Source organism: Cydia amplana, chromosome 11 (assembly GCF_948474715.1).
Source record: "Cydia amplana chromosome 11, ilCydAmpl1.1, whole genome shotgun sequence".
NCBI lineage: Eukaryota > Metazoa > Arthropoda > Insecta > Lepidoptera > Tortricidae > Cydia > Cydia amplana.
The window spans coordinates 2,973,132-2,998,537 of NC_086079.1; the positions used below are offsets into that span (position 1 = coordinate 2,973,132).

Sequence of the window (25,406 nt, forward strand, 5' to 3'; positions counted from 1 at the left end):
GCCTGATTTGAGTGAGAACTAAATCAATTAGAATCGCAACCGTACATCTACGTCAGCGTTATAAAACCCGTAAGAAATCATTTAGTTTTGTATTGGATGAGCATTAAGACGTCGCAAAAATTAGAGCAGGTTGTACTGCCGAATTGCCCATTTCGTGACAGTTAATTACCACCTTTTCCATAAGTCTCCAAAAAGGATAAGCGGTACCTCAGGTACCTATCGAATAGGACGTGTTTTTAGGGTTCCGTAGCCAAATGGCAAAAAACGGAACCCTTATAGATTCGTCATGTCTGTCTGTCTGTCCGTCTGTCTGTCCGTCCGTATGTCACAGCCACTTTTCTCCGAAACTGTAAGAACTATACTGTTGAAACTTGGTAAGTAGATGTATTCTGTGAACCGCATTAAGATTTCCACACAAAAATAGAAAAAATACAATAAATTTTTGGGGTTCCCCATACTTCGAACTGAAACTCAAAAATTTTTTTTTCATCAAACCCATACGTGTGGGATATCTATGGATAGGTCTTCAAAAATGATATTGAGGTTCCTAATATCATTTTTTTCTAAACTGAATAGTTTGCGCGAGAGACACATCCAAAGTGGTAAAATGTGTGTCCCCCCCCCTGTAACTTCTAAAATAAGAGAATGATAAAACTAAAAAAAATATATGATGTACATTACCATGTAAACTTCCACCGAAAATTGGTTTGAACGAGATCTAGTAAGTAGTTTTTTTTTATACGTCATAAATCGCCTAAATACGGAACCCTTCATGGGCGAGTCCGACTCGCACTTGGCCGCTTTTTCCTTCTTTAACCATACTCTGCTTGGATGATGTACGAATAAATTAGAGGTTACGCAAGAAGCAGTCAAAATACATAAAATACCTAGTCTGTTTTCCCCGATTTCATAGTTGATACCACGATAAAAGTTATTCAGTATGATCTATACCAGGGGTTCCCAAACTTTTTTTAGGCACGCCTCCTGCTGCCTAAAATGAAGTTCCCACGCCCCCCTTCGCTTCGATGCAAGGAAACGGAGAACCATTAGGTAATCGTATTCAAATTTCCCGAGGCCCCGCGCCCCCCTTAAAATGTGGTCGCGCCCCCCACTTTGAAAACCCCTGATCTATACATACCTATATTCATATCGCTGAACTTAATAAAGCAGCCTTTAATAGGCTACATGACTAATTTTCATTTATGGTATCAATCGATCGGGTTTGTTTTTAGGATCAAATGTCTATATGGGACCCATTGCATTAAAGCAATACAAAAGTCAGAAATTATAGTCAAAGTCTGACGGTCGCACTTCACTCGCGAAACGCCCTGAACAAAAGGACAAGTGAACGTGACGGCAAGGTCCCAGAGATCCCATCTTGTAGTATGGACTGTATGGACAAAACGAAGAAAATTGCGTTTTTGTCCGTGAAATATTGCGTTTATTATGTATATAGTTGCTGTACAATATTTTTTTGATAAAATGTAAGGAATCGAATGGTACCCTTACTTTTATCGTTTTTGGAAGTTAAAAAAAAACTTAAATTTTGAAACTTTCAGGTCCTGTATTTTTGTAACATTTCCGTATTTTTTGAATATCCAGTTATCCACATTATTGTGATAAATTGCTCATTTACTATCTATTTAAAAATTCAACATGTGTCATCATCCCTATTATGTTGCCGACTGACAACGCAATAAGTATTATAAGTAGGCAAGAAGATGGCATAGCTTTAGGTAATATAAGTATCAAATTGAACAGGTCAATTACCCCTTGTGGTAGATGCAGAGGCAGGGCAGCCTCGCGATGGTGTCTCCGGCGGTCAGCTCCTCGAGACAGATCACGCACTCGCCCTTTGAGTCGGAGAGCACGTCCTCTGAAACGACAACACAACACGTTTTAATAATATAGTTTTCTACTCGTCGACTGCAATGCTTGAATTAAGACTTCGTATACCAAAGTGAAATCGCATACTTTTTTCACTATGGGACCCCCCAACTCAACTATAATATTCATTTCTATACAGTTTAGTCAACTATAGTGAAATTGACCAATCAAAAGCTGAATTTAGTGCGGAGCAAGTACCAGGGCCTCATGAGTTACGAGAAGGTGTCGTTGACCAACCGGCCGGGGGGCGCGGGGCGCGGGGGCCGGGTCGCGTACGAGTATGAAGGTATCGCGGCTGCTCGCGCATCTTAGCTGTATACTTTTGGTTTTCTGTATTTTTTTTGTTGTAGAGCTTCGTTGCCTAAACACGGTACTAGACTGAAAAGCCCTCCATTATATCATGATTGTATAAAATACTATTTCAGTACGAGCACGTTCACTGCTTCATTATGTATCCTATTACCAAAGGCCAAAGATATAATGATTGAGTAAGATGCGTAAAAGTTAAGACAATTTAGTGCTTCAAATTTGACAGGCAAACGAGATGGCGCTTGAAAGAACAAAAGTTGAGGTTCGCCAGGAGCACCATCTGTTTTGGATGTCAAACTAAGGGGCACGTTTTTTTCTTAGACTTTACCTCTCTATTACAATCAATCCTCTTTGCTATAAAGACTATACCTACTGCCTAATCATTTCCTTGCAAATGTTTTACCAAATCGTCGGTCAACATGGTTAACACTCAAGAAACGTTTTGCCCGGCGACTGTCCGCCAGTTCAACGAGCAATGCACCTCTGCTACTAAGTCCATGAACTTGGTTGTTCTGCAGTTGGCTATATTTTTTATTTAATCATGCAGGGATATTTACTAAACTCTTAAATATGTATACCTAAGGGCTCATTTAGACGGCGCGCGAACTCGCGTATACGATTTTAGTTACATTGCGAACCATTGAGGTTACATCATTTGCGATGAAACTCGCATGCCTTTGAGACTGTCGTGAATACGCTAATACTGACCGTTATAGGAAAGGCGAGGCCTGGTGAGGCACATGACGAGGTGGCACTCGATGTCGTCTGGCAGCACGAATTTGCTGCAAACTGGACATTTGATTCCTGCAACAACATAACAACTATGTTAGTGGCTAGAAGAAAAAATCACGCCCTGGAGGACCCAACAGCAACAGTACACCGTTATTTCAATTGAATTTGTAATCGGGAAACGGTAATGGAAAGTATCGATTAATTATAGTCTTGAGTACCATAAAACCACCCAACTATAATCCAAAATCAAACAACTATGGTCCAAAATATTTATTATTTCATAAATAAGGAAAATAACTCTCCCAAAACAATAAACTGTAGTACCACGATCCCGACTATCGGGTCGTCCGGCCTGGGCACGAAATCATAAATTACCCGATAGTTCGGCACTGAATGTGTTAAAAAGGGTATTCTCAATTTTACGAGATTTTTTAACTTTTTTTATGTCGTTCCCGGACTACTTGAAGAGTAGGTACAACACTTATTCAACCAATAAATGACAAATTGACAATTCTGTGAATGTTATTCGATTAATAATTCGTCTAATGCTATTAGTATAAATGTTTTCAATTAGTGGACATCACGAAATTCACTAGAATATTAAAACGTACGGATCACAAAATGTTGTTTTGTAAATTGTCACGTAGAAACTTTAGCATTCAACCTATAGCCTTGACTTCTCACGTAAAAAACACGTATATTATACACGTACGTTACATTCTGGTAAGTCGGTAAATATTCGCAACATATTCCGTCATAAAATTATAGCTTCCTTTCTCAATGTCGTATGTGAAGTTTATGGGAAAATAAACCAACCAAGTTTAAAACGTGATAAAATGAAAATTCAAGTGAACACATTAACTGCCAACGTTTTCGTAGCGCTACGCTCGAAGCCGATCCTAGCATTTTCCCGCTTTGTAGAGGAAAGCGGCTACGACTATAGAACCCGCCGAGCGGGTTCCCGGCACTCAACGTGTTAATTAGGACGATGTGATGTGAGATAAAACGTGATAAATTTAAAGTCCATAAAATGCAGCAATTCATAAAATTAGTTCATATACAACCGCGACAGCGTAAATTCAGCCAGTCAGTTCAGTCAGTTTTCAGTTGCAGGATTAAAAAAAAATTACCCGCTATTTTAAATCCCTCCAATCCCTCCATCGCATCCAATCCGTTTGTCTGTCGTATAAAACCAAACAACAATAACAATAACAACAACAATAACAACAATATTTTAAAACAACGAACGTGAAATCTGCTATCATGATGTATTTTTCGTAGGTCATGACACTCATGACAAAGACACATATTAACAGAAAGAAAACAAAATGTCGCAAAAGAAAGTAATTGGTCCTATTAAAAAAAGTGATTTTATTACACCGTGATATTTACTCCCGGGTCTACACAGATAATTATTAACAGTCATAAGTCGTCATATGTCTGCGTCAGAACTCGTATCGCTACTTCCAAATGTGATTTATGTATTATTGTTCAGCTCAATGATCTATTGTCACTGATACTGTCATTCGCTTGTTATTAGATTACTAGGAAGCCGTCAGACTGACGACGACTAAACATATTAATGAATCGACGTCAAGCATAACAACACATAAAACGCAGGGACACAAGAGATATGAGTTCGTAACTTTGCACGTAAAATATACCTATACATCATATCATTCTTAGTTCTTGGTAATCTTGGTATTAAACTTGGTAATTTAGAGAAGCGAACGAATAAAAAGAATAACAGTTGGTAAAAAGAATTCTAAATCAAAAATGATGGCGACCGATTTACGTCTACGTACTATGTTATGTTCAGCGCTATGCTAACGCTTATATACAGCACTATAGGTACAGAGTGGCTACCACCAGTTTGGCACTGACATAAACGCCATCCAGAACGTAATTTACTTTCTATGCATCTTGCTCGCACTCGCACGTCAGTGCGAGCGAGATGTAAAGAAAATAAATTACGTTCTCGATCGTATATCCACCTAATCCAGCTTTTATACCGTTATCGTACATATACCAATGCTAGCCATATTACTACTGCTACCATGTTCTCAGGGCATAACGCATTATCCTGACGCAACCCAGCCATATTGACCGTCGTGACGTACATGTGATTGCGATCATTGCAGGATAATGAACGCCTAATAAACTTAAGACTTCTGCTTCGAGCGTTACTAGTTATTCTACCTCTATGTGACGCATAGTACGTGTACCTAGTACCTGCCTATTCTACCTAATCCACCTTTTATACCGTTATCGTACATATGGGCATTTTCACTTATAAGTGTACCATTTACTTTTTTCGAAAATCCATCAACTTTTGGGTTATTTCTGCTCAGAATCACGAGTACTATTGAATGAGAAAATGTTCAATTTTTTCTGAAAACCCTCACCTACCAATGGTAGCCATATTACTACTACTACTACCATGTTCTCAGGGTCTAACGCATTATCCTGACGCAAGCCCGCCATATTAACCGTCGTGACGTACATGTGATTGCGATCACTGCAGGCTAATCTGGCTAATGAACGCCTAATAAAGATATACGGCCTCTGTTTAGCTGTAGTTATCTACTACCTGTATTACTGTCGGACTGTTAAGCGACGAATTGTAAAGTAAACCTTATTGGAAGGACATATGGTCCATTGATAATTAGTTGAGTGTTGTAAGCAAGGTTACTTCGATCGCTTTACAATTTCTTGCTGATTTTTTTAGGGTTCCGTACCCAAAGGGTAAAACGGGTCCCTATTACTAAGACCACTTTCCGTCTGTCTGTCCAGGCTGTAACTCATGAACCGTGATAGCTAGACACTTGAAATTTTTACAGATTATGTATTTCTGATGCCGCTGTAACAACAAATACTAAATACACAATAAAATAAATATTTAAGTGGGGCTCCCATACAACAGACGTGATTTTATTTCCGTTTTTGCGTAATAGTCAAAGATCATTGGTAATAGTACGGAACCCTTCGTGCGCGAGTCCGACTCGCACTTGGCCAGTTTTTTTATCTTTAATTTGGCTACATATGTTAGAGACACTAAAACTTATGTAACTCGGGCAATTCATATATTTACTCCATTAAAATTTTGCAGGATGCAGATCTCCTTACCGCTATTTCCATGAAGTTTTTCAGCACTATAACTCATTGGTACGAAACGACACTTGACGCCGCTAACTTAGCTCTAAATTATTACAATTATGATAAATCCAGCACTATTTATTCTTATATTATATTCTATTCTTATTTCTATTTCTTTGCAGCGATAAAACCATGATAAAACGGATAAAACTAAATTTGTGTCAATGTCAAAAAGACTGACATACTTCTCTATTACTCTTTTTAATTTATCTGTAAATAGTTTTGTTGAGAATAAGACTAAACTAAATCCTTCTTCTTAGGGTGACGTAGGTACAGATCAGGTACAGATCAAGTACAGATCGAGTATTGTATTCTTTGGTAGAATAGAAAGAAAAGAGTCTGTTCAGAAAGAGAAGAGTCGTGGAATGTATGGGGCCTAATAAATTCCAAAAAAGGTTTGACAATGTAAAATCCGAACTCAAATGCAACATAGTATATATACTCGTAACTTGGTTTGGCAAGATAGCACTTATACCAAGTGTTTTAACAGCGGTCTTATCCTTCATGACTATAAAGTGGGAAAGCTTCTACAGTAAGCTCTACCACTAAGGATTAAGTCACATTCTCAACCATGAATGATCAGATGCAAGATGTAGATTGCGGCTCTTCGAGCGACTAATTATCACATTTAGGGCCACTTGCACCATCCACTAACCCAGGGTTAACCGGTTAAACCTGGAGTTACCATGGTTACCAGTTTGTACTATGGTAAGGTTTAACCGGTTAGTGCATGGGTTGGTGCAAGTGGCGCTTGAGTCCTGATACCACTGAAAACAAAATGAGCGGCTCTTTGAGATTCCTAAAACTGGTGATTACTACTGTCGGTGACTTCCTCAAAAGTTTGCCGACCCCTGACCTAGTCCATTCAACGGAGCGAAGAACAAAGAAACCAGTCAATTAAGACATCCATTCGACTGTAAATTTCTTCTCTAATTATTCGATTTTTATGCGGAATCGCGCCGAACGGTCGCTGATAGATACAGGCCAATAATACGAACGTACACTGACATCAGAGGGGTTACCGCGAAAACCGAATTTCGCAAATTGCGGGGATCTTTCTCTTTTAGTCCAAGGCACAATTAAAGTGACAGACAAAAATACCCGCAATTTACGAAATTCGTTTTTCGCGGTAGCCCCTCAGAATGGTATTTGAATGATGTTATTTAGTCTCGCCCGCGCCAATACATATAGAATGTAGGTACAGATGTAGTGCATAATTGTTTTGCTTCGTACTTTCTCGGAAACGATCGTATTTGTCATGCGACTTCAGTCAACCTCAGTACTTTTTTTACCGAGACTGACTGAAATAGCAAGACACGTTCGTACGTTTCCGTGAAAATACGATGGATAATAATTAATTAATTATGCACTACAACTGTACAAGTACGATCGAAATACATGATAACTGAATGACATCAGAGCCCGTTTCTCAAAAGCTTGTGTAATTTGTAATACAAGTGGAAGTCCCTTTCTAACAAAAGCTGTCAAAAAGTGACATCCGCTTGTATTACAAGTTACAAGCTTTTGAGAAACGGGCCCCAGTTGGTTGTCATTCTGATTCTATCAGTGAGCTATCAGTGTACGTTCGAATTGGCCTGATAAATAGTCTGATACTTTTTGCATAATATAAAAATGTTGTGAATAAATTATCTTTGTTTAATTAAAACTTTTGAGCCACGCAACTCGTGAATCTCGCGATGGACATCCAAGTAAATATTTATTATTTCATTAATAATAAAAATAACAGAGAATTGCATGAGACAATAAATTGCTAGTCTCAGCAATCAACAGCAGATGATTGAAAATCAAAGAAATACGAGTATACGCTGGTGGACGGAATAGCCCCTATTATGGAATTAGTCATATTGACCTTACCTCCGTAGCTACGTTATCTTTTTAGCCCGCAATATAGCAGGAAAACCGCATACGTAATATGTCACAGACAAGACATCCTCTAGACTGAGCATAGTAACGCTACCCCCTCTGCCACTATATACGGTAGTTTTACTCCATCTTCGAGTCAAAGTGTCAGAATCCCGTGCCGTGATTGGTCCGTGTCTTTGAACGGACCAATCACGGCACGGGATTCGCTCACCTCGTCCCCCCGCACCCCCGTATTTTTGGCTGCATCGGTAGTATGAAATAATTGCTCTAAACTCCGTCTAGAGGATTCCTAGTCTATGTAATATGTATTCGCCGTACGTGTTTGATATTCTGACGCCTGACGTTATGTTGGTACGTGTCAGCGTCAATGTACGAAGTACGAACATATATGTTAGGAGCTGTTTATAACACCGTCGAAATGTAGTAAATATGTATGAGTGGGGATACTCCGTTTTATATCTTCGATCGTCGGTGGATTTAATTTAAGAGCGAACACTTTTCTTTAGAGAATGTTGAATAGTGTTTGTTTTCAAATACAATTTATTAACCGAGCTAAAGCACCCAAATGTTGCCAGTATCTGCTATTATTGACAAAGTTTAAATATGTCAGCCGCGAAAGGTAAAGACGCTAGTTCCATTTCACTCCTAGGTTATACTGCATGACCTGGCCACAGAATAAATAATAGTAATAGGTACAGAAGACACATTCTTTTAAAAAAAAGCGTCTATTGCGAGTATTGCGACAGATATGGCCGCAAGGTGGCGCAAGAGCGAGGAGGCGTCCGTACCATAGCGGTGCGCGGCAACTACTATGGCTAGACACCAAAATTGGTGTGGGCCGCATGTACATACTTGTAGGTACTTGTAGAGACGCGACGAAATCGCAGAGTGAGCCACGCATGACCTGGCCTTATATGGTCCAGAGTATTCGAGAACGTATGGCAATGGCACCAAACGGCATAGCACTTATTTCACAAACCCTAATAAACTAGCTTTATTAGCCCAAGGCAAGTGTGGTAGCAAAACACTATCCGTATACTCGTCACGTACTTCATCTTAATATACCAAAACGTCTTAAGAATGTTTCGCTCGCACGCACATACGTCTATTTGCTTTTAAGTGGTTAAGGTGGATTACAGTAAGGCGGTTTAATGTTACTGGCTCATTAAATAGGGACTTGTTAGGTATACTGTAGTGATTAAAAAACTGGAGAAATTATGCGAGGAGCCGTGTTGTGTGGAATGCTAGGTCTAACTCTCCTAGTGTTATTAAAAGATACCTATAATACTAAACTACAGCCACCTAGCTCGTATCAAGTTTTTAAAGTCAAAAACTTCTTTAGCGGCTCTGTGCACTTTTTGAGGTGGGGAAAAAATGTTAAACTCGAGACTGCGTAAGACGATCACGTGACCGTAAGACGTCATTGAGTTTTCACTTCTGTCGGCACTTCCGGAGTGCAACCCGTTGTTTTTTTTTATGTAAGTGGAACAAACTAAAGGAAGGAACTCTTTAATATTTACACAGTCGCTTTTCAGTAAACAAAAACATTGTGATTTGTAAGGAAACCGGAATAGTCCCAATAAATGCTGCATCCGGGTTGCTGGGTTAGATGGCAACCGCCTTCCGTGAACACTAGTGCCTGCGCCAAATCTTGACATGAGGTTATCAAAGCGGTTATAGTTTTGCTACATACAATAACCATTTACCTACCATTGGTTGGTCCTAGTAAGTATAGTAACTATCAATTTATCATGCCTAACTAAAACGCCTACGTCATATTGAAAAGCCCGCGGATCGGAGTACATTTTAGAATTTCCTGCAGATAGAAGCATAAAAGGTATTTCATGTTCCCTTCCGGGACCCGTGGATGTACCTACATAGAGATCTAAAACGGATTGTATCGATAGATTAGTAATTTAATATTTAAAACTTTCGCATTATGAACACATATCTATCTGTTAACTCACATTTATAGAGGGGTCTATCGCGAAATGTATTTTGTTACCGACGACGAAAGGTAATAAAATAAATTTCGCGATATCGTCTATAAATGTGAGTTAATAGATAAGTGATTGTTAGGAATGTATATTTACATTAATTAATTGTAGTTTAGATTTTCATGCTTTAGAATGGTACTTATTTTTAGATTTTCTTTTTTTTAAATATAAATCCCGGTCTTTTGATAGGCTTGCGTGGGGATATAGATCCAACACGTAGAGCCCCTTTGGAGAGCTTTGATGTCATGTAGAACGCCTGCTGGGACCCGTTCACAGGTGCAACAATAGACACCCATGAACCGGTGTCAGCAGGCATTGGGACTATTGTAGAAAAAGTGAACAGAATACCGGTCTATGGACTGATGTTTGGGTGGACTATGAGACTGGGTTATTGCAAAGACGTACGGACACCTGCCATAATAATGTTTACACAAGTTAGATTTTCTCATTATTATGTATGTTTTTTTGAGTTTTAGTAGAACTGTATTTCAAACTACCATAAAATAAAAGCATTATGTATTTGTTTAAGGTTATTGAAGGTATTACGTCTCGAACCTGTAAGAAATATCTAAAGAGTGAGAATCCTAAAAAGTATAAAGAGCTTTAAGAAAATAATTGTGCTTACGGCATCAAATTCTACGAACACATAAAAAATCTGTATCGTTATTAAGCCCTCGATGAAACATGGATTATTTAATGAAATAGGTACTAACGTATATACCTAGAGTGTAAATATTAATACTTAATTTACTTTCGACATACCTACTACATTGCGAAGTCAGTACTAAAGACCAGTAATTTGGCTGAAAAAATATCATATTTTTTTGCAAATAAGAATGTTTTTGCGAATCCTTTTGTGAAATTCCTAGTGTTAAATTTGATTTGTATAATAATCCAATGTTATTATGGAATAATAACATCAATAAGTTGCTCTGATAAATAGCTTAAGATAATATATTATATGTAATAACTAGTTACGATTCATAAACTACATGCTTGTTGCTAGGCCTACATGAATAAAGTATATTTTGACTTTTGACTTCAAGTATGTATATTAAAAAATCACAAAATATGAGTACCTATTTCATAGAATTATTTAAGAATAAGACAAACACCCTCATACATTACATCATCCTTAACAAAATATTCCATTATTCAATTCCTTAAAAGCCCATCTTCGTTATTCCGATGCTCAGGTGGCTTTCAATAACGATATCGAAGTCATTGTGTACGAAACAAAGGCTCAATAAAGTCCAATATTGCAGGCTCACGGACCAATCGCTCTATTTGACTAGTAGTCCAACCAACGGAGCCTCTCATGTACGGAAACACTCGAGCAATTATTTTCAGCGACGTTGTAGAGTCAAAAGCAGAAATTACTAAGCGGGAAAAGTCGTCAAAAATATCCTTCCTATTTAAAAAAAATACTTTTAATTTTGAATAATTTATTCAATGTTAGTATGTCTCACAACAGTTTAAATTCGAATACTTTTAATTCTTTGGGCTCTCATAGAAAAAGTAAGCTAACTAAGCTAGCTTGTCGAAGTTGAACTTACTTCATTTACTTGAAGAAGAAGCCCAACGCATATCAGAACTCGCACACCGTTAAATGTCTTTGCATTTCTTTAGTTGGTAACTGTTGGTATGGTATACGATAGTATTTTCAATTTTGTTTCACCAAAAACCATTCTCTTAATATCACTTAGTCAATCTGTGTAAGAATGTCTTATAATATTTATTTATTTTTATTTATGTATTTCTTTATTTAATATGTGTGTCGTTTCTAAGCAAAAAATACCACTTTGTCGCTTGCCATAGCATGCTTTGACAGGTAATTCGTATAAAGATACAAGCAAATCTCGTTCTTAAGGTAAGCGACAAAGTGAGACCTTTGACTAGACTTCGACACAAATAATGAAATGAAATACTTCCTCGTTGATTGGAATACCGTTCCCATTTACCGTCATTGGAATCGACCCAGCTCGTAAATAATCAGCAAACTGAACAACACTTTCGTGAAAATTATAATTCGGAATCGCTTTCCATTTGGCCCGGGAATTGGAGAGGCTATTGACTGCAGATTTCAATCGAGATTGAAAGTCGAATCATATTTATTTTCAATGATTTATAACTCAAGATAGGTTATAGGCGTTCCAAAATTGAAGCGCTTACCTTGTGACAAATTGGACAAGTTGCCTTTAGTCGCGACTGGACAAGCGAGAAATGTACACGTGCTAATGAGCTCCCGCACACCGAAAGAGAAGACCTTATGTTGAACAACGAGTGTGACAAAGATGGGTTGAATGATAAAACTAATCAAAAATAACAGGCAGTACAGGCACAGAAATAAATATGGAAGTATTTTTTATGCTCCTCAAGTATGAGTATACCCTATCTAATTGATTTATTTTACGATTTACGTCATAATATTGATAAAGGCGAGATTCGGAAGTCATACGTCCACGTGTTTGTGTTCGAGCTGGTACAGTGTAAATTATTTAAAGGCGTCTAATTTTGAGGTTTAATTACACGGATATTTTGGTCCGTTTGATACAGCTAATCGCTTTGGGGAATCAATCTGGCAATGGATTGGTATCGGATATGATACACATCAAACTCGAATGTCTGTTTGGGATTTGCTTGCCAAAAACACGTAATCAGAAGTATCAGAGCGCAAGGCACTGGTTTAATAAGTTGTCGCTGAATGAATTCATGCAATAACTCAATGATGGTTTTCGAATATGCGCGAGAAGTAAATTGAGTTTCCTTTCATAGCAATATAAGAACATGGATACGACTGTTTTTGAAATCGACAAGTTTGTAAAATGTCAATCTTCAAGAGTGACAGTGTACCTACTTATGAGCCCGTCATCTACTTGTAAATACTAAGGTGACCTGAGTCTATTGAAATGACAAAGCACTGCTGTCTTCACAAGGAAAATAAAAACCGGCCAAGAGCGAGTCGGACTCGCGCACAAAGGGTTTCGTACCATTACGCAAAAAACGGCAAAAAATCACGTTTGTTGTATGGGTACTTAAATATTTATTTTATTTTGTTTTTAGTATTAGTTGTTATAGCGGCAACAGAAATACATCTTCTGTGAAAACTGGCAGCCATTTAAACTGATACAAGTTTTGACAGACATTCTACCTATAAGATTCTAAATCATTCAAAAGTGTTAGTGTGAAATGAGCGTTATTGAACAAAATCAACCTTTGTGTGCACTATGCACATGTAAAAATGTAAGACACGAGTGAATTTTAAAAAGTACCCTCACCACGAGCTTGGCACTGACCTGACATATTCGCTAGCTTGTGCATAACTTACTTTCTATCGCTCATATAATAATGCGAGCGAGATGTATAAAAAGTAAGTTCCACAGACGTTAGCGAATAAGTCAATGTCAATGTAGTGGTCGGCATACAGTTATATAGGTTGTTAAACCGTAAGTGTTCAGAGCAATAAGCCGATACTGTGCTATATTATGTTTGAGTAACACGTTTACGTAATACAGCAATATCGATATGCTAGTGTGCCCGGACGTCTCTCGCAACGTTCAACAAATGTTTGGAGAGTTAAACATTAAATCGAGTCGTGAGTATTCGCTTTGTGTGGCAGTGGCACATGGATAAGTGTGGACGGCCTGATAAGTCACATCAGGACCTGTTTACACGTTGATTTCCGTTTTTTGCTTGGAGCATTTAGTAACTGGAGACGCCTTGTCTGTCATTTTCTGTACAAAACAGTCTGCAACATTTTTATTAAATTTTTAAATTAATTTTTAGTTAAACGTCAGTCCACACTATAGTTTGCACAATTGTGCAAGGTTTTCGGCATTGGAAGTCGACTCCGGTTATTAAATGCTCCAGGTTAATTGCGACTTCATCATACATTTTCTATCTGCGTATTTACTGTCTGGCTACATCAGTTTGGCACTGACATAAACGCGATGGAGAACGTAACTTACTTTCTATGCATCTCGCTCGTACTCGCGTAATAGTGCGAGCGAGATGTATAGAAAGTAAATTACATAGTCAGTATACGAATTTATCGACATTCTCTGAATTTCAAGCCTTTTACGTTTAATTTAATGCTTACAACTTTATTTATTGACCCTTTCGGCTGTACACCCTGTATAAATTATCTCGATACAATTTAAGCTTTTGTACATCGATAATCAAATTATGGAGTTTTGCGTTCAATTTTGTTAGAATTCTGTGATGAATGAGGTCGTGAAAGTCAAGATGGCAATATAATGAGAGATTGATTTAATCTGTTTATTCAAGTCATTGTATTTTGAGAAGGAAAATACAATGGGTTTATTTTGTTGTTTCAACATCACTGCTGGTGATCCGAATGTCACCTTTATTTAGAAATTTAAATCAGGCCCATATTACAAATACCTTACAGACTAACATACATATGTATTTTATAAACTTAAAACTGAACACTTAGTTCCACAAACTAAACAGTAGTCACACAAGAGTGCTGCAGTTAGTAAATAAAAAGGTCAAGGTTTTAAAGACAGTCAAAAAACGCAAGCTACAGTACCTTGGTCATATCATGCGAAACGAGAAGTATGAACTCCTTAAACTCATTATCCAAGGAAAGATCCAAGGGAAAACTCATGGCTCAAAAATCTCCGTACATGGTTCAAACAGAGCACACGCTCATTATTCCGCACAGCTGTGTCTAAAGTTCGAATAGCCCTCATGATAGCCAACCTCCGGTAGGAGATGGCACTGGAAGAAGAATAAGAAACACTAAAGTCTATTTTTTTTATTCCGTAGACTGAAATGACAGTTAATTGTATGAACATGAAATGTCATTTCATACTATTAACTGTCATTTCAGTCTACCGAATAAAAAAATAGACTTTAGTTATTTAGTCGACAAAACGGCGCTCCGTTGCATCGGCTGCTCATTGTGTCGGATTCGGCAGTTTGCCCCGGAACCTCCGAAACACGACACCTTTAAACGTGATATTGAGATACCGCAATGCCGTTGAAATTAATTTGTACCCGACACTGAAATATTTCTTTGAAAAGGCACAATTTAATATAGGCGTTTTTCTACTCCAGCACTTAAATGTGTCAATTAAATGACTGACAGTGATATCTAAAGCAATGTCATTTGAATGCTTTGTCTATAGGCTCATAAGATGACTGCTAGCAGTCATCTTATGAGTATAATACAACTGCTTTATTTTTTTTAAAGATACAAGTTCCGATCATCTTGATTGAAAGAGGTATGTTTTCATTTACAATAATAACTCTTTTTTTTTTAAATAATAACTCAATTTTTTTTAAATAATAACTCTTTTTTTTTAATAATAACTCTTTTTTTTTTAATAATAACTCTTTTTTTTAATGATAACTCTTTTTTTTTAATAATATCTCTTTTTTTTTTTTTTTTTGCTGCAGCTGTCATAGAAAAAGTAATGTATGCAACAGCTCATAATTGGTTCTTAAAATTGTCGGTATTTTTTTACAAAACTCGACTACGTCTCGTTTTGTAACTTCGACCCTTGAATTTTAAGAACCCTTATTATATCACTGTTGCATAAACTACTATTGAAGTTTTATGAACAAGGGGCTTATTATTTACATGATAAATTCATAGTGCTATAACGACTGACGATACGAATGTCGTCAGACCATTATTATATTTATTATTCATCTTTTCTGTTTACTAATTACAGCACGAAAAAATTACGGTACGGCTCACCAAGGGCACCTGGTGTCCGCTCGCTCACGATGCAAAAGTTTGGATATTTGGAAGTTTGTTCCTCCGGAATCTATCCATTTTATCCCTACTAATATTATAAATGTGAAAGTAACTCTCTCTGTCTGTTACGAGGGGTGTTCGAAATATTCTCGGTATGAGAATGAAAACAAACAAGTACGAAAAGTTTGATATTTTTATTTTTCAATATACTCCCCCCCTATGTTCATACACTTAAAAGATCGATCAATTATTTTTTTTAATCCCTCGTAAAAATATTTTTTATCTTTCGTGTAAAAATGCTCCTCCACTGCCGCCTTCAATGCTTCATCGTCAGAAAATTTATTTCCACGCAGATCCTTTTTAAGATTGGGGAGCAAAAAGAAGTCGCTGGGGGCTAAGTCCGGACTATACGGTGGGTGAGTAACAGTTTTAAACCCACATTCAACAATAGCTGCCTTGGCAATATGAGCAGTATGGACGGGGGCGTTGTCATGCAGAAGCAGAATACCTTTGGTTAACTTTCCTCGCCTCTTTTCTTTAATTACATCCTTTAATTGACGTAGAATGTTAGCGTAGTACTGTCCTGTGATATTTACACCTTTTTCTTTATAATCGATTAGTAATACTCCTTCACAATCCCAAAATATCGTGGCCATGACCTTGCCAGCTGAAGGGATGACCTTGAACTTCTTGGGATGAGCTGAACCCTTAATGTGCCACTGCATGGACTCTTGTTTACTCTCTGGGTCATAATGATGAACCCAGGTTTCATCTCCAGTAACTATTCTTAAAATCGGAACAACAAGCTACACGCATGTCTTTTTGAAGCCGAGTCAGCATTCGCGGAACCCATCTTGCACTTACTTTTGACATATTAAGATGGTCATGTATAATATAATGTACGGTACCAATAGAGAGATTGGTTACTTGTGCTATAGATTTTACCTTCACTCGACCATCTTCCAATATAAGTTTTTCCACTTTATCAATATTTTCTTGTGAAGTAGCTACTACAGGCCGGCCAGGTCTAGGGTCATCTTCAATACTCTCCCTTCCGCGTTTAAACTCGCTTGACCACTTTTGAATGGTAGATAAAGAAGGAGCAGACTCACGGTAAACACAATCCATTTCCTCTTTTATGGTTTTTTGATTTTTACCCTGTTTTGTCAAGAATTTTATCACGCATCGATGTTCTAATTTAGTTAACATTGTCAATTCGCACATGATGTTCATGTTTGTTCAGCAATTGCAGAAAAACAAAAGACTATCTCGGTTCGAATTATACTTTTTTTTAATGTCAATGAATAAACCTTAGCGGCCAGTAACGAAAGAAATTTTAGAAGAGGTCGTAAGATATCAATACCGAGAATATTTTGAACGCCCCTCGTACCTCTTCACGCTTAAACCGCTGAACCGATTTATGTGAAATTTTGTTATCTAACCTCTCTCTCACTCTTGCGTATTCGAGCGATAAAGAGGCAGATAGCTGAATTTCGATTTCGCGTTTCCCGGTAGGCCCTTTGTAAACAAACCGCCTTGGTCATATTCCATTGTCTGTGAAACTTGTCAAAAACAGTATGTATAAGTTACTCTATGGTGTACGATAGGCGCTACTACTGCACTCTGGCGGTAGAACATAGCAGTAATACATTGCACACTATTGTCTCCTTGCAGCTCCCAAATGCTTCTAATCTGGCTGCTCGTCATCCCATCAGTGGCCACCTACGTTTGCAAAAGCGCCTGCGAACTCTGCACGATGGGCACGAACCAGGGGTCCGCTTCCTGTGCGCTGTGCAGGTGCTATATAAGTACTATCCTATTTTTGTTTAGCCTAACGGGCATAACCCGTAAAACTATGCGTCAGCTTATCCCAGCCAGTCTAGCATGAGTTGCGTTCTCGCGCGCAACTTCATACATCTTGCGCGACTTCAAGTATGGAGTCCTAAAAGGCTAAAACTATAAAGAGTAGGTTATTTGATTAATTACCTAGTCTATAGTTTATACGGGTTTTAAAATAGAAATTGTGTCTAAAAATAACTGCTGTCTACGTTTCTCTATAATCTTCTGGTGCCTTATTTCATGCATGGTGTAAAATAATTTATTTTAAATACAGTCAAATACCCTATTATCACATTTAGATTTTCTCAATCCTCTGATATTTTTAGGGATTGCAAGAGATCCGTAAATCGTCGCATGATGGATTTCCCCCAAAGGATACCAACTCTAAGCGACCAGCAGAAGAAAGATTTGAAAGAATTGGAGAAATCAGAGTTCAAAAAGGTTATGCAGGAGTACGGGTTGAAGCCGGAGGACTTGATAGATACTGACATTGGGAGTATGGAGGATACGCAGACTCCTAATCCTAAGAATAGGACGACAAGAGGTACCTAGAGCGTACAAAAACAGATTCGCTCTTTACCCATAACTCTAAACTCGCGGTCAGCACACAGGCGTTCCCTAACCTACTGATTTAGCATGGAAGCCTCTCTTAGGGCCACTTGCACCAGTTGCACCATTCACTAACCCGGGGTATACCGGTTAAACCTGGAGTTACCATGGTTACCAGTACAATTTGAGACTGGGTTAACGGTCTGATGGGTTAACCCGGGTTAGTGGGATGGTGCAAGTGGGCCTAAGAGGTTAAAGTTGGCTCAATATAATAGTAACAAAAGGTAGTCAAAAGTAGGTCAAGTCTCGTGAGTTACGAAAGAAGTTTTTAAGAATCATAATATTTTTGTCCACTATATAAACCCTATCGTTTTTATGGGATTTTTTTTATTTTATCGGACGACAACATAGGTATTTTTCGCCCTGTCTTATAAACTTTGTATTTTAATACCTTCAAAAATGTCAGCTCGATCGATGATCTGATGATCTGATCGATGGTATTTATTCTGTAGTTCTAATGTCTGCCGTTTCTAAACCGACCGATTATAAATAAAACTCTAAAGAATTCAAATGGGCTCTGCAACCTGCAACTAAATGGTAGAATTATCTTTGAATCACGACGTTTCTTACTGTTCTGCAGTCTTACTGTATATCCTTACCTGTAACAAATTAAGAACACATTAAACATTATATATAACATATGTGTCCTATATTACAGAAAATAATCTTCATTCTTCATAATTCAGGATAATTTCTTTAAAATAAGATAACTGATCTTTTCCTGGTGACCTTTTTAAACCTGAATCCAATTTTATTGTTCAATGTAGTGTTACTTTGAAAATTCAATACGGTAAGGAAATAAATTTCAATATAAATGACTCTTTCTCTAACAAATACTAATTCTCTAACTAATATGCCTTTATATTCCATTGCCTTATACATGTACTAATTCGTAAACGAATAAGGCATTGACATTGGTGTCAAATCAAGTTGAGCGACGAATGTGAGCCAATCGTGCAGCGACTGCACAACTCATCAACCAATCGCGTTGTGGCATTCGTGCGCACAATGCGATTTGACACCAAACGAGAATGTCCGCCTGTTAAGTCGGAATTATATGAACCTATATGGACCTTTAAGTAAGCGAGCCAAGCGCCATCAGAGCAACACCAGTGCCCTGTTTATCAAAAGCTTGTAACTTGTAATACAAGTGGAAGTCCCTTTTTGACAGCTTTTGTTAGAAAGGCACTTCCACTTGTATTACAAGTTACAAGCTTTTGATAAACAGGGCACTGTTCGCCACGGGCACATTACACCTGCCAGGCCTGTGGTCGTGTTTGCCGCTCCCGTATTGACTCACATAGCCACGAAAAACGTCGCCCTACCTGACACTGTTTCAATAGTCTGTATTAGACTTTAAGGCCAATGATGATATGGGCCTATCTTTACTTTTGAAATCTTTGAGTTTGAACACCTAGCTGAGTGAGGACCATTTAGCGCAACTTCTCATTTTGTGTATTCTTAGTTAGTTTTAAGGTTGTGTTATCACTATCACTACATAGTATAAAACAAAGTCGCTTCCCGCTGTCTGTATGTATGCATAGATCTTTAAAACTACGCAACGGATTTTGATGCGGTTTTTGCTTAATAGATAGAGTGATTCAAGAGGAAGGTTTCTGTATAATTTATAAACCCGTGCGAAGCCGGGTCGCTAGTTGTGCTAATAAATGCTTTCTTCTTCTTTGTTAATTTCAGGCTGCTTGGAGTACCGCACCTGCTTTGCAAAGTCGACGGAGGTGGATGACAACGCGAGCGGCAGATTACTGAAGGCAAAAAAATGTCCTAAAAAGTGCTCCCCACGTTTCACCCCCCGCACTACGCTTTGTCCGCCTGTCACGCCTTGCAAGAAAGCCTTAAAGAAGATCACACGGAGGACGGACGGACAAACAAGCTCGACGTTACCACCTTATGAGTCGATTTTAAACAATATAGATACTCTGAGAGACTCGGGCGATTTAAGTGACCAAGGTACTTAATTTACTTTATTATCGTGTGTCCATTGACTTATATCTCAGGACGGGCCTTACGTTACGTGCGCTAAAAATGGTACTACTTCAGCGATGTCACTCACGAATTCGAGCCAATCGTGTAGTCTAACGCAACTAGTTGCGACCAATCGCGCGGCCGCGCGCGCGTTATGCGAACTCATCGACCAATCGCGTTGCAGCGTTTTCACACCGCTGTACCAGCCCCATTCATGCTCCATTCTTATTGCCCGTAAAGCTAGTCCCTAGATATATATGTCAATGCTTATATCCCACGGATGCGATATCTGGCCAGCAATGATGACAATGAAAAGTTAAGTCAAAATTTAACATTGAGGTCGTTTTTTGGTTGGCCAATTTCGATCCCTGGGACTCAAAAGTTACAAGTGTCATTACTAACCTATTTCTGAAACTTAAGATGATTTAAAAAAAAAGTTGTGTACACAATCATATTATCTTGGAATTGGCAAATAAAGAAAAACAATCATTATCTCAATAAAAAGCGGTAATAAAATGTGTATATTTAGAGCGAAAAATGTGTTTATTTGTGTACTAAGCTGTTTCTTTCATATTTGTTTTATATTTCTGATACTAAAATTAGTATTACATTTCGATTAGCTAACTTACTGTTTTTGGTATCATTTTGTTCTAAAATTACGGTTCAGTATGGACAAATTGGGCTATTTTAGTATCAGGAATATAAATAAATAAAATTTACCTAAGCTTAGAAACAAATTAAAAGTGGAAAACTCACTGTCTTGGGAGGGACTTGAACCCACGACCACTGGATCACTAGTACAGTGCTCTGCCATCTGAGCTACCCAGACCGTACCCAATACAGCGAATATTTCCAGCATATATGAGCCATATGAGGCTCTAGCGACATCTACTGTAAGATTCTTACACTTCTTAAACGGCTACTGGAGTTCCAAGTCAAAAACATTGAAAATTGAAAATTTACCTAGTTTATAATGTTAATAATTTTAAAATCTTTCCTTTTAGCTTGTCCTACCCAGCCCATTTGCTCTGATTACGAAGACTATGAAATGCCAGTAACGAAAAGGGGATCCCTCCCGCCGCCAAAGAGCACGAAAACATGTTATCCCAACCAACTGCTTAATATGCTAACGCCAACACCTTATGTGGCATGTATGCCATTATGTCAGCAACCGATGTCACAAACAACCTTTCTACCAACAGCTCAAGAGTCTCGGGTAACTCTCACAATAAAACAAATGACAACTAAAACAAACGAGGGAAGTCAAGAAAGGAAAAGCGTGACAAAAGAAGAAATAACCAAAAATTCGACTGAAGGAACGACGAAGGATTACATTTATGTCTACGTAGGCGTACCGAAAGATGTGAAACTTTTACGTAAAGGCTAAACACGCAAAAATATGTATTTCTTTTTAATATGTTTTTTTTTTCAATCGCCATAACGTCGGTGCGAATAAAAAAATCGCTATAGGTGTTTTTTTACGATTTTTTGATTTTGGCATATTTGAATTCCTTTTTAGGGTTCCGTAGCCAAATGGCAAAAAACGGAACCCTTATAGATTCGTCATGTCTGTCTGTCTGTCTGTCCGTCTGTCTGTCCGTCCGTATGTCACATCCACTTTTCTCCGAAACTATACGAACTATACTGTTGAAACTTGGTAAGTAGATGTATTCTGTGAACCGCATTAAGATTTTCAGACAAAAATAGAAAAAAAACAATAAATTTTTGGGGTTCCCCATACTTCGAACTGAAACTCAAAATTTTTTTTTTCATCAAACCCATACGTGTGGGGTATCTATGGATAGGTCTTCAAAAATGATATTGAGGTTTCTAATATCATTTTTTTCTAAACTGAATAGTTTGCGCGAGAGACACTTCTAAAGTGGTAAAATGTGTGTGTCCCCCCCCCTGTAACTTCTAAAATAAGAGAATGATAAAACTAAAAAAAATATATAATGTACATTACCATGTAAACTTCCACCGAAAATTGGTTTGAACGAGATCTAGTAAGTAGTTTTTTTTTTAATACGTCATAAATCGCCTAAATACGGAACCCTTCATGGGCGAGTCCGACTCGCACTTGGCCGCTTTTTCAATTTCCCGTCGACCCACATAAATATTTTTGTTATATCTTTATTCGTTTTGAAAATAACAATTCCGCTATGTGAACACAGAACAACATTTGTACAAAAAAAAATAGAACAAACAAAAAAATAGCTATGTGATTTTTTAGCACATTACGAAATTAAATGCCTTGTTTACCGTCGAGGGTGATGGCGATAATGTTGCACATGGCGATTTATTGTAGAATGGATTACCCGACATAGACCCTATAATCGCTATGTATCATCTCTCGTACTATGTTACTTTGGCAACAAATCGCTATGTATAAATCTACGCTACGCTACGCTATGTAAACTTCACACATGACGATTTTAAGTGAACCAAATTTAAGTCGCTATGTAGCAAAATTTTGGTTAATATAATAATAATATTGTAAAAAAATTCGAAAAAAACTGTTTATTTTCTTCATGAGTATCATGTAAAAATCATTGATCTATTAGAAAAAAAATACAGGTGCAACAAATATATTACAAACAGGAAAATAAACAGTTATTTTTGTCTCCTGAAAAGTAGCTTAAAAACACATGGCGATTTTTTTATTCGCACCGACGATAAGTCCTTAAGGGTGACATCGTCACTGTGTGACGAAAACCCATAAAAACATTGATAAAAAAAAATTAAGTCCTTAAGAAATTTCATATACTTATTAAGGAAAATTCAACCCATGCCGCCGTAAAATGTTACTCGACTCGAGCATCCTGTATCGTATTTTTTATGACATTTAACTTTAAAAGTTTCATATGATTAGAATACCGGTTTTAGGACCGCTAGACGGCCATGACATCAGAAACCAGATTTGGAAAATATCAAAAACATATATAGGGTTTAATAAGTCATTTTAAATACTATTTTTCAGCTTCTGTCTTAATTTAAATATATATATATATATATATATATATATATATATATATATATACATATATATATATATATATATATATATATATATATATATATATATATATATATACATATATATATATATATATATATATATACAAATAAAAGTAGGATTTAGGTACCTGACAGCCCGAGAACAAATTCTTTATCATTTTTTTAACTATTAATTAAAAACTTAATAACACTTAAAAAATAAAAACTTATAAATAAAAAATTTGGCCTAGGTCGTGGTCGCTCGGTAGGGTACCCAGAAGGCTGGCCGCATTGCCCCGCATTTATATATATATATATAATATAAAAATACGTCGCGTTATACATATACATACATATAGATACATGTAGATACTTACTGACAGATACCTAACCTAAGACAGCAACGCACAACCAAAGCTGTTAAAGATAGGACCTTGAAATTTGCAAACTATATTCTTCAAAAGTTTTTGCTCCATTAAGATATTTTTTTAATTCAACCCCATAAATTCAGTTAAAAAATATATCTTCGCGGAGAAGATACACACCGACGTTATTTCATTATTCCTTACGAAATCGGGTAAAACAACACTTTCTAAAATTTGAGCTAAACAAATGTATGTAGACATAAACAAAGCCAAAAGTAAATAAAACATCATTATGTTGGCTTTTGACTTTGAATTAAATTAACAATAACAAAGACTCTTTCCCTATCGAAAATAGCTCAAGGAAAATTGTTCTGCTTCCCTCTACAGTCTACGTAATAGGATTAAAAACATAAACATATTTACCGTAATGCCACATGTTATTTTTGGAGCTGTTGCCACGATGTAATCTTCTTAATGAAACAATCATAAATCATAACCCACCAAACTTACTTATTAAACCCATGATGTTCGAAATGGCAAAGTAGGTACAGGGTACAACTAGGGAACAAATAAAATAATTCTATTAAATATTATTGTTATTTTTAAGTAGACACACCACTATTATACAAATTATAAACTGAAATAGACGTCATATACTAATGAAAGAGTGACCAAGTCCACGGGCGCGTCTTCAGCTTACGCGGCTAACGTCCTGACCACTAGACCACCCGGCCACCGGAGTTTCACCGAACCGATACCGACCCTTTGACCGCCAAAAACGTCAACTGACGCGCGCGGCCACAAACCAATATGAACCTTCGTGCACTCCGACAAGGTTCAAGATGACGCGACGTGCACGATAGGCGTGGCGCACAAAGAGTTATCACTGTTAGCAGTGTTAGTGCAGTCGCCATCGGATATATATCGGAGCGGCCAAGATGTTCACAATATCTGAACACGCACTCTAACGCCTTGACAATAGAGGCGTGTACAGATATTTGTGAGCGCCTAGACCGCTCCGATATATCCGATGGCGACTGTACATGTCACTCGAGAGCGCCACAACTCAGCAGTATATTGCATTGCACATGTCACACCCATTGTTGCATCAACAATGATATGATTTATCGGTTCGAAGAAAGCCTACCGTCACTACCGTGTCAGGTACATGTCTTGCGAATTGTAAAACAATGACTCATATCAAAATATGTATTTGGCTCTGGTCTGTTATCTTTCTGACAATATGCAATTCATTTCAAACGGAAGTTGTACTTAATGATGATAGTAAATTAGCTTGTACGCAGCTTACATTGCTTACCTACTTTAAGATACATATTTCTCAATAGTCGTACACATCAGGTTTAGGAAATTTTTGTAAGAATATATTTTGTGTCGTTATTTTCCAAGTACTTATTTTCTTATACGTGGACTATAAGTATGGATAAACTATTTCATGTTGTGAATAACTATCCCGTCAGCCACGGGACAAAAGTGTCACAGTTTGTAAGAAGAAATATTAATCGTTCTACTAGTGGAGTCTCAGGAGAACGTAACCATAGCAACACGTGACAAGAAAAAGTTGATTTACTCACAAACCAAAAATAAAAAATAAAATCACCGCCTGTTTGATACCGAAAATACTAAAAGTTTCGTAAGTGTTTACCGTAAAGTATCCTCCGTGGCGGACGGCGGAGCTGCGCGCCGTACGCCGCCGCGTCCGGCTCCGCGTCCGGCACGCACGTCCCGATGATGATCCCCATGATCCACGGATCCGGCACTCAACCGTATCACGTCCGACACATTACCGTCATTTCACAACTTTACACTTTCCATGGCCCGCAGTGTACATAGATTTTTTTTAAAACTTTTAGTTACATAAAAACGCTCTGCATGCTCACAGTGTACACGGAAAGATGTCTT

At 37.5% G+C, this 25,406-nt stretch overlaps 2 protein-coding genes across 3 annotated transcripts in view; one reads left to right on the forward strand and one right to left on the reverse strand.

Annotated features, from left to right (window-relative positions):
• Positions 1–25,406, reverse strand: part of LOC134651993 (E3 ubiquitin-protein ligase znrf2) — a 191,615-nt gene that overhangs the window by 1,586 nt on the left and 164,623 nt on the right. For both annotated transcript variants that reach the window (XM_063507143.1, XM_063507145.1), the window contains exons 2-3: positions 2,905–3,000; positions 1,771–1,876 (exon numbers count right to left, since the gene is read on the reverse strand). In XM_063507143.1, the coding sequence (XP_063363213.1) occupies positions 1,771–1,876; positions 2,905–3,000 (202 nt within the window). The remainder of the gene's footprint in view (positions 1–1,770; positions 1,877–2,904; positions 3,001–25,406) is intronic.
• LOC134652258 (uncharacterized) lies at positions 13,503–18,084 on the forward strand. The gene is made up of 3 exons (XM_063507428.1): positions 13,503–13,560; positions 17,368–17,490; positions 17,859–18,084. The coding sequence occupies exons 2-3, from the start codon at positions 17,375–17,377 to the stop codon at positions 18,082–18,084; spliced, it is 342 nt and encodes a 113-aa protein (XP_063363498.1). The 5' UTR covers positions 13,503–13,560; positions 17,368–17,374.

What these genes read in the sequence shown, in the direction of transcription:
- LOC134652258 (XM_063507428.1), top strand. Translation starts at nt 17,375, where the DNA reads ATGCTTCTAATCTGGCTGCTCGTCATCCCATCAGTGGCCACCTACGTT. An exon ending in GCTTCCTGTGCGCTGTGCAG is followed by an intron (nt 17,491 to 17,858) that starts GTGCTATATAAG and finishes TGATATTTTTAG; the next exon opens with GGATTGCAAGAGATCCGTAA.